A 15,010-nucleotide genomic window follows, 5' to 3' on the forward strand; every position below is an offset into this window, starting at 1 on the left:
AGTAACATACCGATGACAAAGGGAACAACGTATGTTGTTATGCGGTCTGACCGATAAAGATCTTCGTAGAATATGTAGGAGCCAATATGGGCATCCAGGTCCCGCTATTGGTTATTGACCAGAGACGTGTCTCGGTCATGTCTACATTGTTCTCGAACCGTAGGGTCCGCACGCTTAAAGTTACGATGACAGTTATTATGAGTTTATGCATTTTTGATATACCGAAGTTTGTTCGGAGTCCCGGATGTGATCACGGACATGACGAGGAGTCTCGAAATGGTCGAGACATAAAGATTGATATATTGGACGGCTATATTCGGACACCGGAATTGTTCCGGGTGATTTCGGAGAAAACCGGAGTGCCGGAGGGGTTACCGGAACCCCCCGGAGAAGTATTGGGCCTTAGTGGACCTGAGGGGAGAGAGAGGGCTGCAGCCTAGGAGGTGGCGTCCCCCCCCCCCATGGGGAGTCCGAATTGGACTAGGAGGGGGGGGGGGCGCAGTCCCCCTTTCCCTCTCCCGCTCCCTCTCTTTCCTTCCCCCTCTCTTTTCCTAGTTGGACTAGGAAAGGGGAGTCCTACTCCCACTAGGAGAAGGACTCCCCCCTCCCTTGGCGCACCCCATAGGGCCGGCCGACCTCCCCCTTGCTCCTTTATATACGGGGGCAGGGGGGCACCCCTAGACACACAAGTTAATCCTCGTGATCGTTCCTTAGCCGTGTGCGGTGCCCCCTGCCACCATATTCCACCTCGATCATATCGTTGCAGTGCTTAGGCGAAGCCCTGCGTCGGTAGAACATCATAATCGTCACCACGCCGTCGTGCTGATGGAACTCATCCCCGAAGCTTTGCTGGATCGGAGCCCGGGGAGCGTCATCGAGCTGTACGTGTGCCAAGAACTTGGAGGTGCCGGAGTAATGGTACTTGGATCGGTCGGATCGGGAAGACGTACGACTACTTCCTCCATGTTGTGTCAACGCTTCCGTTTCGGTCTACGAGGGTACGTAGACAACACTCTCCCCTCTCGTTGCTATACATCACCATGATCTTGCGTGTGCGTAGGAATTTTTTTGAAATTACTACGTTCCCCAACATCCACTGCGCCACGCCGTCGAGATCCGCCGCCATCGATGTGTAGGATGAAGCACCGCTCCACCAACTACCGACCCAACCACTAAGCCGTCCACATGTCCGTCTAGCCAATGAATGTCTCCAAAGATGATGCCTCCATGGGGGTGACGATGAAGACGTCGCCATCATCTGATCCGGGAGGCCCCTCAATACCCACTAGTAGAAAAGGGGGCTTTGGTCCAGGCCGGGTAACCCCATTAGTCCCGGTTCAGTCCAGAACCGGGACCAATGGGGGCATTGGTCCCGGTTCGTGAGCCCAGGGGGCCGGCCGGGCCACGTGGGCCATTGGTCCCGGTTCATCTGGACCTTTTGGTCCCGGTTGGTGGGATGAACCGGGACCAATGGGCCTCGCTCTTGGCCCACAACCATTGGTCCCGGTTCGTGCCTCAAACCGGGACTAAAGATTAGACCTTTAGTCCCGGTTTGAGGCACGAACCGGGACTAATGGAGATGAGACCTTTAGTCCCGGTTCGTGCCACGAACCGGTACTAAAGGTCCCATTTTCAAACTCTACCCCCCCCGGTGGATCGCCTTTTCAGTTTTAAAAAAAATAAAAGAAAATGATGGAAATGTCAAAAAAATAAAAGAAAATAAGTTTCCCATGTGATATGTGGTCTAGTTGTTGGGAAAATTTGCAAATGTGAATTTTGACTTTATTTGCAAAATCTCTCTGAAATTTGTAAAAATGGGCATAACTTTTGCATACTAACTCGGATGAAAAGGGGGCTTTGGTCCAGGCCGGGTAACCCCATTAGTCCCGGTTCAGTCCAGAACCGGGACCAATGGGGGCATTGGTCCCGGTTCGTGAGCCCAGGGGGCCGGCCGGGCCACGTGGGCCATTGGTCCCGGTTCATCTGGACCTTTTGGTCCCGGTTGGTGGGATGAACCGGGACCAATGGGCCTCGCTTCTGGCCCACAACCATTGGTCCCGGTTCGTGCGTCAAACCGGGACTAAAGATTAGACCTTTAGTCCCGGTTTGAGGCACGAACCAGGACTAATGGGGATGAGACCTTTAGTCCCGGTTCGTGCCACGAACCGGTACTAAAGGTCCCATTTTCAAACTCTACCCCCCCCACGTGGATCGCCTTTTCAGTTTTTAAAAAAATAAAAGAAAATGATGGAAATGTCAAAAAATAAAAGAAAATAAGTTTTCCATGTGATATGTGGTCTAGTTGTTGGGAAAATTTGCAAATGTGAATTTTGACTTTATTTGCAAAATCTCTCTGAAATTTGTAAAAATGGGCATAACTTTTGCATACTAACTCGGATGAAAAAGTTTTTTATATGAAAAATCATCTACTCGAAAAGTTACATCCAAATTTAACTAGGGGAACCCCGTTAAACATTTTCGAAATTCTCAAAAACCTAATAGAAAAAAGTTACAGGGCTTTTAAGATCTAGAGTGAAAAAAATCCAAACAGTGGGCAAACTGTGGTCAAACAATGGTCAAACTAATTATTCTAGAATATTAGTGTTACTAAATAATTATTTCAGTTATTTCAATTTTGGTCAAATCTGGTCAAACTGTGGTCAAAGAATGGTCAAACTAATTATTCAAAAAATATTAGTGTTACTAAATAATTATTGTTTTTTAAAACAATAGTTTCAAAATAAAACTATGAAATGTGTCACTTCATGCTCAAGCAAAATTCCTGAAGGTTAATAGGATTGACATCTTAGTATTGTCAGGAAAACAACAAGTGCAGACTTGGAGCGAGGGAGAATAGAACCCGGAAGTTAAGCGTGCTCAGGCTGGGGGAGTGGGGAGGATGGGTGACCGTTCGGGAAGTTAGATGATTTGGAATGATGAGGGGGTGATTAGAGGATAAATTGAGAAGTGATGAGGGGTGGTGATTACAGACTAGAGGATTCAGAAATTTGAAAATAAAAAAAAATATTTTTTTTTAAAAAATCATAAAATTTCCTTTAGTCCCGGTTGGTAGCTCCACGTGGTCGCGCCCTTTAGTCCCGGTTCTGGATTGAACCGGGACTAAAGGGAGAGGCATTAGTACCGACATTTTAGTCCCGGTTCCAGAACCGGGACTAAAGGCCCTTATGAACCGGGACTGAAGGCCCTTTTTCTACTAGTGACCTCCAACGAGCGCTATGACACCCATGGACACAGCCGTCAATGGTAGCCTCCTCCAGATCTGAGGTTTCCCCCGAAAACGAGGGACACCCCACCATCACCTCCAACAAGGAACACGACACCCACGGGCTCCACCGACGATGGTGGCATCCTCACCCACTTCAGCAGCTAGGCCACCATCTCCTCCTCCAGTTGATCCGTCGCCGGGAAGCCATAACGAGGCAACACCCACCGGCCAGATCCCTTTGGACCGACCATGAAGACAACCAAAGGTAGAGGAGATCACATCGCTGCATGACCGGCGTTATGGCAACGCACACGTCGTCCCGAGGCACCCGCTCAAGATCCACCGCCATAGCCACGCCTCCAAGCCGCGACGGAGAGACGCCCCGCTGCCGCCATCATCCCCCGCACGGTCTTTGCCCAGCTAGGATCCGGCGCCGGCGGGAGGGGAGGCAGATGGGAGGCGGAGGAGATCGGGATCTGGAGGGGAGGTGGAGGCAGACGAGATCGGGATCTCCTAAAAATGGGGGAAAAATTCACTTCCCCGGCCTTTACACCAACTAGGGATGCATACGGCCTTTTAAGTATGAGTATTAAGATTTTTAATCTCAGTTATGCATCGAGTCTAGTCCTTAATAAATGCGTGAGTACCAGGAAAGTCTGGTCCTAAAAAATAAATATGAATCTAAATTCGTCTCGGTGAGGATTTGAACCCATGTGTTATTGTACATCCACACCCCCAACTAGTTGAGCTAGTACAGAAGGGACTAATAAATTAGGACAGGGATAGTACCAGCTTACACTTTACACAGACATAAATGCTATTCGTGTTGTTTTTCTAAGGAGACAAAAGTTTCGTCTCATCCATTAATTAAAAAAAAGAAAGTTGCCCGGTTAATCTCGAAGAATTGAAAGAAAACCGTTACAGCTTGACCGTGGAAGAATCTCAACCCACATACAGGTGGACCCGCGACCTAGCTAATAGCGCACACACCCCACAACTGATCCCACACGGCGACTTTGTTTTCTCAATTCCATTTCTTTTGTTGGGTCCGAAATAACCAATTTCTAGAAAATCTCAAATGTCCCGGGATTTTTTTTAATGAACGAACTTTGAACTCATTTCTTTTCATGTGTTAACATATCCTAAATACGGACACGCAAAAGAAACATATTCTAAATACTGGTTAGTGCAGTTGCACTTTTTGTTGACAATGAGGATCTTGGTGCGCTTTGCACGATTGCGTTGTTTTTGGTCCTCATGTCTCCCCAACACTTGAACAATGAGGATACAAGTCCATTATAAGGATGTCGCCGCCACACCATCCACACTTGAACAAACCAACAACTAGACCCATCATCGATCAGAGAGCAGAGCGCCACGTTGAAGGAAGATCTAGACTACTTTTATTCACTGCCACGTGAGCCAAAATGTAGAGTGGCCGAAATAAGCTACTATTTCCCGGACCCTATAGCTACGCAGATCCGCATACGATCAAGAGGTCGTTAACAGATGAGAGGCGCCGGAAGGCTGGTCGCAGTAGGCAAGATATAGATTGCCTTTCTTTTCTCCCACCGGAAGAAAGAAACGTTTTTTTCATCTAATTGGAAAGTCATAAAAATTAGATTGGTTGCGTAATGTGATATGGAAAAGGGAGAAAAGGAGTACATGGTTACATATACAAGCGTCCGAGGCAACTTCATCAATCTCAAGATGATGTGCCGGCTCAGTCTTTCGAAGGTGCTCATAGAATATGGTGTGCGTGCGTGTTGGGTGAGTGCATGTGTGTATGTACGAGTGTCTACGTCTGTACCGTGTTCCAAAAAAGTATTAGCACCCATACACACTTTTCCGGTGCCATCACTATATCTGGCTTTTGGTTTTTCTGCATTAGTGACCCGGGACGCCATATGAATAAAATCACTGCAGTTATTATAGGGAAGTCAGAGATATTCTATTTGAAGGAGGACGGGATTCGAATCAGAGAAAAGATCTTTTTTTTTCTATTGATTCGATGTAATAATAAATTCGTTTCCGTTTTCCTGTCTATATGATTTTGATTTCCGATGAATGAGCCTTCGATAATGCTTTTATCTCTATCCTATGTGTCGCAGGTTGCCTGTCCAGTTTATAAACAAATATATGCACTGATATGTGGGCTATCTCGCCAGGACCCGAAATAAATCAACATAAATAAGAAAACAAAAATGTATATATTAAATGGAGTAAAATGAAAAAGAATCCTCTTGTATGAAGTAAATCCGGTCAGAAACGTGAAACTTTTTTTTTTTAAGTTAGAAACGTGAAACTCCAAGGATAGAAAAGTAACATGGACTTCTTCAAGGGGCAGAGAAAATCGTTTTCTCAGCGTTGGGCAGAAAAAATCGTTCTGTCGTCTTCTACACGGCCTCGACAGGACCCTGTGGCCTCATACGTAAGTGGGCTAAAAGTTACTCGAACAAAAAGAAACGTAAGTGGGCTAAAAGCGAGCAGGCTTTTCAGCCTCGGACGAACAAAAAATAAATCTCGACTTCCGGCCAAGCCCACGCCACGCCCAGAGAGAGAGAGAGTTCCCCATCACTCCGACCACCACCACCATTTCTGTCAGCTCTCTTCTCCTCTCTCAGGGTCGTTCAGATCGCCGTGACTCAGCCGCCATGGCCGCCACAAAGCCTGCTCCCGCCGCGACACTCCTGTGATCCCAATTAACACCCGCCCCGCCCCTCGCCGCCCCAACAACCAGCCCCCAACCGCGGATCGACGGGGACATGCCTCCCACGCCGCCGCCGGAGACGGACGCCGAGCCGGAGTTCGCCGAGATCGACCCCACCGGCCGCTACGGACGGGTAACGATCCGACCTCCACCATTCACCCGACCTCTTCATCCCCTCTCCCCCTCCTCCCCCTCTACCTCAACACCTGCTGATGCGGCGGCCGGCGGCGTCCCCTGTTTTCTTTTCTTTGATGCAGTACACGGAGGTTCTCGGCAAGGGCGCGTTCAAGACGGTGTATCCTTTCCACGGCGAGCCCCTCCGGCCATTGACGCGCCGGTGCCCGTTCGATTCGTTTCCGGGGTCCTTTGACCCCTCCTGATTGGCCAAGATTCGGTTTTTTTACCCGGTCCACTGACCCTTTCGCTGTTTGAAACGGTGCCGTATGCCATATCTGCTCAACTTTCGGCATTTATGCCGAGTATTTCAGGACGTTTGAGTGCTAGAAAACCCGTTATTTCTTCTTCAGTTCAATGGGAGTCTAGCTGTCATTGACCTGCTGTTATTGCTGGACTTTTTATAGATTATATAATCGAAGAATAATCGCCCGGCCTCTGCAGCGCACACGACCCAGCTGTGGTTCCTGGATGCATTTGTTGTCGTCTGAAAGTTACCATTTCCTGCTGTGCATTGGCTGGCATATATACAGTAGTTGCCGCCCTTCTATGAACGATATGACAAGCATATATGCCTAATTTTGACCGAATTCAACCAGTGATTGGGGGGATGGTTAGCCGCTTTTATTGCTTGGCTGCTTGCCACTCCTGTGGGAGGTCTGCTGACTTCATGCCCGTAGCTGTCGCCACTCTTTGAGAAATCGAGATGCTTGAAAGTAGATCGTGCCGTTCTAGTGCATGTTTTGAGTTATACTTGAATCCTCGACATACCTTGTGCAACCACATCTTATCATTGCATAATTACTGCTGCTGTCTAAGGTTTTATAGTTTTCATGTTAGCGCGTCAACTGTCAACATAGTGTTTTCGACTTAAGCGCTAGTGCCCAGTACCAGAGCATACTAACCCTGTTGAAATTTTCTGTCTTAGTCGTGTACCCTGTTAAGTCTCGATTTTTACTCAGTCCACGCAGGCTTTTGCCATTTGAAACCTCCCCATATGCCTTATGATGTGTTGAATTCTGCTTAACGTTGGTATTTATGCCTGCTATTTAGTGGCTCGGGGGTGAATGCTATCTATCCTCTGTGGAAACCTGCCATTTCTTCTTCTTCGCGTAAATGTGAATTTAGCTGGCATTAACCTGCTGTGATTGCTTGTCGTTTTTTCTCATATTTACTACTCTTTTCTGTCTGGGTTGTTTGACTTGTCCTGCTTGGTCAAGATTCAATTTTCACAAAGTACACGCATGCTTTTTTCCAATCTGCAATGGTCTCATATGCCTAGTGATGCGTTGATTTCTGCTGTAGTTTTGGTATTTATTTCGGTTCCTCTGTAGAGAACCTGTCCTTTCTTTTTTCGTTTGATTGGGCTTTTAGCTGCCATTCACCTGCTGTGATTCCCTTTTTTAGTAAGAAAGAATAATGTCCCAGCCTCTGCGCCATACAGTCTGCACACGACCCAGCTGCAACTTTTGGATGCATTTGTCATTTCAAAGTTTCCGTTTCCTGCTGCGCACTGGTTGGCATACACTTGCTGCTTGTCCTTCAGGAATGATATGTCAATTATATATGCCTAATTTTGACTGAATTCGAGCTTTCATTACTTGGCTGCGTTGTTGCTTGTGTGGAAGGTTTATGAGTGTATATGCGTAGCTGTTGCCACTCTTTGAGAAATTGGGATGCTCAAAAGTAAATAATGCCATTTTAGTGCAAGTTTTCAGCTATACTTCAATCCTGTTTCTAATGGTAACTGTCGACATACCTGTATAACCAGATTTTTTTTTCACTGCATATTTCTGTTGTTGTCAAGGTTAAGTAGTTTTCAAGTGAGCAGTTCATTTGGTTGCACGTTGTGCAATCCTCATGCAAAAGCAAAACAAGTATTTTAGATGTTTCAACTTGCACGCTATGTCCAGAACCAGAATATACTAGCCCCATTAAAATGTTCTATCTTAATCATGTACCTTTGGCAACTTCTACTTTCTAATTTTATTACAGATCTTTCTATGGATTTGGAATCCTTAATTCAGATTCTGTCGATAGCTACAAGGCTTTTGATCAACTGGAAGGGCTAGAAGTTGCCTGGAACCAAATCAAAGTGGGTGATATATTACGGAACAATGATGATTTGGAGAGGCTGAGATCAGAAGTGCGGTTGCTTAAGACGCTCAAGCACAAGAACATAATCAAGTTCTACAATTCATGGCTCGACAAGAAAAACAACAACATAAACTTCATCACAGAAGTCTTCACATCAGGAACATTGCGCCAGTCCGTGCTCTCATGCTCCCTCTTGGCTGCAGCTTTTTAATAAAGTTGAACACGTGTAATTAGTTGCTGATGCCACCTTCTTTAACACTACTGTCATCATCTAGATATATATGTCATTATTAGGACATAAATAAAAAATTAGTCTATTACGTGTTCCCAAACACATATTTGATTCTAGCATGGTCGCGCCAATAAGGAAGCAGTATTCGCAGAAACTAAATCAACATGCCGGATATATCATATACCTTACGTCTTTCCATATGCATAAGCTGTCACTGAATATTTTTCACACTGCCTTATCTTTTTAGGTACCGCATTAAGCACAAGAAGGTAGACATTAGAGCTTTGAAGAAATGGTCAAGGCAAATCTTGAGTGGTCTAGTGTACCTCCACGGCCATGATCCACCAATAATCCATAGAGATTTGAAATGCGATAACATATTTGTGAATGGAAACCAGGGTGAAGTTAAGATTGGAGACCTGGGATTAGCAACCATCCTAGACAATGCACGCTCAGCTCATAGCATCATTGGTAACCGATTCAGTTGCGTAAATCTATGTTTGTTCTTCTGAATTTTGTAGTTGGGCCTTTCTAATGTTGTCTCTGTCTTTTCATAGGCACACCGGAATTCATGGCGCCAGAACTCTATGATGAAGAATATAATGAGCTTGTAGACATTTATGCATTTGGGATGTGTTTACTGGAGCTTGTTACATTTGAGTACCCATATTGTGAATGCTCCAATGCAGCACAGATATACAAGAAAGTTTCTGATGTTAGTCTGCTTATGCTTTGTGTTATATTTCATTTTTATTTTCCTGATAATTTTAGTCAATAAAGTGACATAAAAAGTACTGTTGCTACATGATTATTGCTGCTCGCACTGACCTATTTATCTTGATAGCTGCAAATTCATCATCTGGGCAATGCTAACATTCTTTCTGATTTCAGTATACACATAGCATCAAATGGCATAACAATCATAATTTCCTAACTGTTACAGCTATGTTTTTCTCTTATATTTTTTAAGGTTGATTTTTTTTTCAGAAGCGTAAAAACAAAATGTTTTTAGAGTCGTCAGCGTCTTGAAATGTTATGTTCGCAGAATATCATTTGTCTTCTAAATTATTGGCGTAGTCGCACGAATTGTGTTGGATAATATAAAAATGGTAAAAAATTTAAGAACAAGTAGAGTGATCTAAAAGGTCTTATATTTCTTTCCAGAGGGAGTATCATTTAATATGGGATGTGTGGTTCTTCAGTTGTGTAGTATTTTGATAGTCAATGTATTTGTAAGCATAGGCCTCCTATCTGTTTTTCCATCCATCGCTGTTTGCATAGGATTGTAAGCTATACTGTTGAACTGCCAATACAACTTAAGCTTTTATTCAATCTGTCAGATTAGATCTGACAAAATATTACTACTAAAAATATCTAACTTCTAAGAGTAAGAGTACGTAATAATTTGTGTTAGAGGCACACTGGCAAGATGTAGATGCAGGAGTCTTGGAATGATAATTTCTCTGCTCTACCATAACTTATAAGTGTCTGTTTCATTATTTTTGGTATGTACATATGTCCTAGCCCAGTAGGCACTTCCTGGCTGATTGTTACTGTGGAATATCTTATCAAATACGCTAGTGTCTGATTGCCTTAATCTCTTGATTCTTATATTACAGGGTGAAAGGCCTGGTTCACTGGCTAAGATTGAGGATCCTGAAGTTAAATTCTTTATAGAGAAATGCATAGCCCAAGCTTCCCAAAGGCTCTCAGCAGAAGAACTATTAGTGGATCCTTTTCTCCTAGATGTTGATGATGAAAGAATCTTCTATCCAGTACAGTCAAATACGAATGCATCAGGTAAATGACTAAACTGGAGACATATCTCAAACTACTGATGCATGATTTAGTAAAATTGCTATCTTCCCCATGTAACCTTACAATAAACATACCAGATGCTGGTGGCAGTTCGAACCCAAGTGCGAATTACAGAACAGCATCATCTGTTGGCTCCAGGGGACGAACAGGTATAAGCTCAGTGACCTCACAGTGATGCGAACATAAACTCATTGATGAGGTTTCCTCCTTTTCATATTTCAATTTTATGGTGGAATGCAGGTAGCACGGGGGGATCACATCCAAGTGATATACACAGCAATAGGGATCGACATGCCGCGAGTAGTCGAATGATCACCGTTGAGAGTCAGCGGAAGGACCTAAATACAATATTTTTGAAACTGCGGATTGCCGATTCAACAGGTACTTATGGTGGGACCGATTATAATTGTCGTTATATAGCTAGTTTGGTGCTTGCACTTCATACATATTTTCAATTGCAATGTGCAGGTCATGCCCAAAACATCCATTTTCCGTTTGATATTGAAGCTGACACTTCAATTAGCGTTGCTACGGAGATGGTTGTACAGCTGGATCTCACGGACCAAGATGTCACTGCGATTGCAGAAATGATAGATGCTGAAATACAGGCACATATTCCTGAATGGGCGTTTGATGAATCAGTTGACAACCAAGGGGATGAAGGAGCTCATTCTGAGACTGATAATTCAGAATCCGATAACGGTGAGACTTCTGAGCTTCGTAACGAGGTTGATGCAACAACCAATGGTTTTACACAGGAGCAACTTCCTTCTGGCCGGAAATACTGGTCAGACTCACCCAGAAGAGATATTGAAATCTCCCACTCGGTGGAGGACCAACAGACTGATGATAATATGCCAAATGGGATATTGAAAAACAATAATGTAGACGGTATGTGTGAGCGAATGTCATCATCAGTGCACTTGTCGAACCCGGATGCGGTCAACAGGAACTCAGGAGGAGCTTCCGCTGGCACTAGTTCTCGTCTTTCAGACGGCGGTTATCTCACAGCAGATCTTAATGAAAAGTTGGCAGATTTGTTGGCCAATCAGAAAGAGGAGCTCAGTGCGCTGCGAAGAAAACACAAGGCTGACCTAGAGGTGATCTTAAATGGGGTGCCTGCGCAACATCGCGAGGAAACCTTAACTAGGTGCCGCTTGAAGGCAGATCAGAAGAAGTTATGACTCCTTTATGTACATCTTGGCGGCGTCTTGTTTTAGGTACCGGCAGCACCAAGGAGTTTCTTAGAATCATTGTTGTGCAAAATTGGCCTGGCCGTTTCCTCTTCTTTTTTCAATGGAGAAGCCGCTGCAGGTGCTTGTGGATTACGTATGATACTCGCTCCCAGTGCAAGTTGTCTGGAGGTTTTTGAAGTCAACGGAAGGTTTCTGCGCTCAGCGAGTCAAACCATGCAGACACCATCATGCCAAAGAAATTGTTCATAAGAAGTGCATATTTTCTTTTCATTTCTCCCTTTTTGTATTGTCAACTTTCTTAGCTACATGACGGTGTTTGAGCTGTTGCTCACCTGCATTCATCACAAACGTAATGTTCAATTATTCCTCCCCATCATGCCTGGCTCACATGCTCTTCCAGAGCCTTAGAGCTGTACTATCTGTGTGTGTGTGTGTGTGTGTGTGTGTACATTTCATGTACCCATCTCTATGACCATGATCACGCACACACACATACACACTGACACACATTTATCCATTTGTTAAGTGCAAGTGTGGAGCTCTCCACTGACTCGCTCGTCCCATCAGCAGATCTGGAGTGCCCAATGATGATTGATGAGCAGTATCTCTATGTGTGCAGCAGCAACACATGCTTCCAGTAGCTTCCATCACATGCCCCAGGTCTCTGTGTCCCCTTCCTGCCCCTTTTCCCTTTCCCAAATTCCTCTCCTGCATCTGAATCTGTGTACTGGTGCTGCAAACCTGAGGGCTCTCCAACCCAGCTGGTTAACTAGTCAGCTGCACACAGAATTCGGATCTGTGTTACAGTGGGCAGTGACACTGTCCACCCTCCAATGTCACCCTGTCACCATGTTCAGGGGATGCATCCATGCAGCCATCATCACCAACACCAGCAAGATGATATTTCTGTTGGTCACTTTCAGAGGCAAATGCTGGTCACTTTCAGTCAGAGGAAATGCAGCACCATTTTGATCTTGAGATTGTTTTGTGGATCCAATGCATCAGGCTAAGAAACAAATCCAAGATGTCAAATGCTCCCCACCCATCACTGCCCCATTTTCACACAGCAGAAACCCCCAAACCAGCTGCATGGATCGGTGCCAGCCAGAAGATACAAACAACACAGACAACACATCAGATTTGTCCCAAAGTACACTAATATTAATTGGAACTTTGGAAGATACTGCACTAGTACATAATGGTCCATAGATGCAGCATGCATGCACGCATGTATCCTACTCCCTCCATTCCTAAATATAAGTTTTTTTAGAGATTTCAATATGGACTACTCCATACGAAGTAAAATGAGTGAATCTACAGTTTAAAATACATATGTATACATCCATATGTACTCCCTCCGTTCCGAATTACTTGTCTTAGATTTGTCTAGATACGGAGATATCTAGCACTAAAATGAGTCTAGATCCGTATCTAGACAAATTCAAGACAAGCAATTCGGAACGGAGGGAATAGTTCATATTGAAATCTCTAAAATGACTTGTACTCCCTCCGTTCTAAATTACTCGTCGCAGAAATGGATGTATCTAAAACTAAAATACATCTAGATACATTCATACCTGCGACAAGTAACTCGGAACGGAGAGACTATTTAGAAACGGAGGGAGTAGCAAATTTTTTTTGAGCAAAATTATTATTAGTAAGCTGTATGTGCATACACACACACACACACACCAGTGTCCAGCCCATGAATGAATTGAAATAAAATGGAAGGGATTGGTAGTCCAGCCATGGATGCCAATTATGTACTCGTTGGTCTGTCTCCAGCCAGCTGAGCTGATCCCCCGGAAGACACGCACATTAGTCCCACCTCGCCCAGCGGGGAGCTCATCACCCACCTTATCACCCGCAACCACCACGTCGTCCGTCCTCCCCTGCGCTATATATCCCTCTCCCCCTCCACCTGCGCCTCCTCTCCTCCGTTCCCTTTTCTTCCTCAGCTCCGGCGGCAGCGAGCGTAAGAGCGGCGTGCGAGCTCCGGCGGCAGTAGCAGTGTGCGTGCATGACGCGGCCGCTGCTGTAGTTTAGTTTACAGAGGTTTCTGCCGGCCATGCATGCGCAGAGGGTGAGCGGCGAGCAGGCGGGCCCGGCGATGCCGTGCGAGATCGCGGCGGACGACATGCCGGCGGCGAGGAACGGGCACTACAGGCCGGGCAAGGCGGTGACGGCGTCGGTGTACCGCGCCAAGGTGGCCGGCCACTCGCGGGTGGTGACGGTGTCGTGGTCGCGGGACCTGCTGTCGCACGCCTTCGCCGTCGCCATCTCCGGCGCGGACGGCGCGTCGGCGGAGTGCCGTGTCGACCTGCGGCCGTGGCAGTTCTGGCGGCGCGCGGGGTCCCGGCGCGTGGACCTGGGCGGCGCCACGGTGCGCGTGCTCTGGGACCTGCGCCGCGCGCGCTGGCACGGCGCCGGCGCGGGCCTCCCGGACCCGCGCGCCGGGTACTACGTCGCCGTGGAGGCCGGCGGCGAGGTGGCGCTGGTGCTCGGCGACCTCCGCAAGGCGGCGCTCCGGCGCGCGTCGCCCAGCGCCCCGCCCGCGCTCGCCGCCGTCCCCGTCGCGCGCAGGGAGCACGTGTTCGGCCGGCGGAGGTTCGCGGCCAAGGCGCGGTTCCACGACCAGGGCGCCGTCCACGACGTGGCCATCGACGTCGGCGGCGAGGACGACATGGAGATGGCCATCGCCATCGACGGCGAGGAGGCGGTCGCCGTCAAGCACCTGCAGTGGAAGTTCCGGGGCAACCAGTCCGTCACCTTCGGCCGGGCCAAGGTGGAGGTGTACTGGGACGTGCACGACTGGCTCTTCGCGGGCGCCGCCGGCGGCGCCCGCCCGGCGCTCTTCATCTTCCGCCCCATCGTGTTGTCCAGCGCGTCCGTGGGGGCCTCCACGCCGCTCCTCGCCGGCGTCGACGGCGCCGCGGGCGCCACCGGGTTCTGCCTCTACCTCTACGCCTGGAAGCTCGACTGATCGATCCACAATTCGTTCGATCCATCATAGACATTGTCCATCCTCCTCCTTATCATCATAAAACAAAAATGTGAAACCAAGATGAGTGCAACGTAGTAACAATTTTCTCCGATTTTGTAACTCTTTCTTGTTCCGGAAACGGCATAATTGAATATAATTCTTTCAAAAACCACACAAACATAGTGGTTCACTTCAATTCATTCCCCTGAAATTTGCATTGCTCAGCTCAAGTTCACTGAGTGAGCTCACAATTTTGGATGTATACATGTGTGTAATTAGTATGTGTGACACTGTAATTAGTAGATTGATTAGTTAGGGATTAGAGAGACACTGTGGGGTGGAAGGCACATGGGGTGAGAGGGAGAGTGGGTTCCAGTGGTGTGGTGTAGCAGCAGCTGTGCATGGACTGACTCATCAGACTGACCGATCAAGAGTGAGAGAGAGAAAAATATTGCCACCGCAAAAGGTGACAGATTGGATCCACCACCCTAATCTGATCATGCTCATGGCCCCAGATGAATTTTGATTAGGTTTATTGTTTCCTTGCCAAATTCACACTATCATTGATCTGGGG

The 15,010-nt window shown here is 46.7% G+C and overlaps 1 protein-coding gene across 2 annotated transcripts; it reads left to right on the plus strand.

Annotated features, from left to right (window-relative positions):
- The first annotated feature begins 5,779 nt into the window (after positions 1 to 5,779).
- Positions 5,780 to 11,829, plus strand: LOC123186170 (probable serine/threonine-protein kinase WNK2). 2 transcript variants are annotated; one of them, XM_044597956.1, is made up of 9 exons: positions 5,780 to 6,069; positions 6,194 to 6,231; positions 8,151 to 8,378; positions 8,687 to 8,922; positions 8,997 to 9,154; positions 10,059 to 10,239; positions 10,335 to 10,406; positions 10,498 to 10,638; positions 10,726 to 11,829. In XM_044597956.1, the coding sequence occupies exons 1-9, from the start codon at positions 5,992 to 5,994 to the stop codon at positions 11,439 to 11,441; spliced, it is 1,848 nt and encodes a 615-aa protein (XP_044453891.1). In that variant the 5' UTR covers positions 5,780 to 5,991; the 3' UTR covers positions 11,442 to 11,829. The 2 variants fall into 2 exon arrangements, with proteins under 2 accessions (XP_044453891.1, XP_044453898.1); XM_044597963.1 differs by having other exon boundaries at positions 5,781 to 6,069; positions 8,687 to 8,910.
- The last annotated feature ends 3,181 nt before the right edge of the window (positions 11,830 to 15,010 follow it).

The sequence above is a fragment of the Triticum aestivum genome, chromosome 1A (genome assembly GCF_018294505.1).
Source record: "Triticum aestivum cultivar Chinese Spring chromosome 1A, IWGSC CS RefSeq v2.1, whole genome shotgun sequence".
Lineage (NCBI taxonomy): Eukaryota > Viridiplantae > Streptophyta > Magnoliopsida > Poales > Poaceae > Triticum > Triticum aestivum.

Bases quoted from the DNA above. Each gene is read 5' to 3' on its own strand.
- LOC123186170 (XM_044597956.1), top strand. From the start codon at position 5,992: ATGCCTCCCACGCCGCCGCCGGAGACGGACGCCGAGCCGGAGTTCGCC. The intron at 10,240-10,334 runs GTAAATGACTAA...TAAACATACCAG, and splicing joins GTCAAATACGAATGCATCAG to ATGCTGGTGGCAGTTCGAAC. The intron at 10,407-10,497 runs GTATAAGCTCAG...GGTGGAATGCAG, and splicing joins TGGCTCCAGGGGACGAACAG to GTAGCACGGGGGGATCACAT.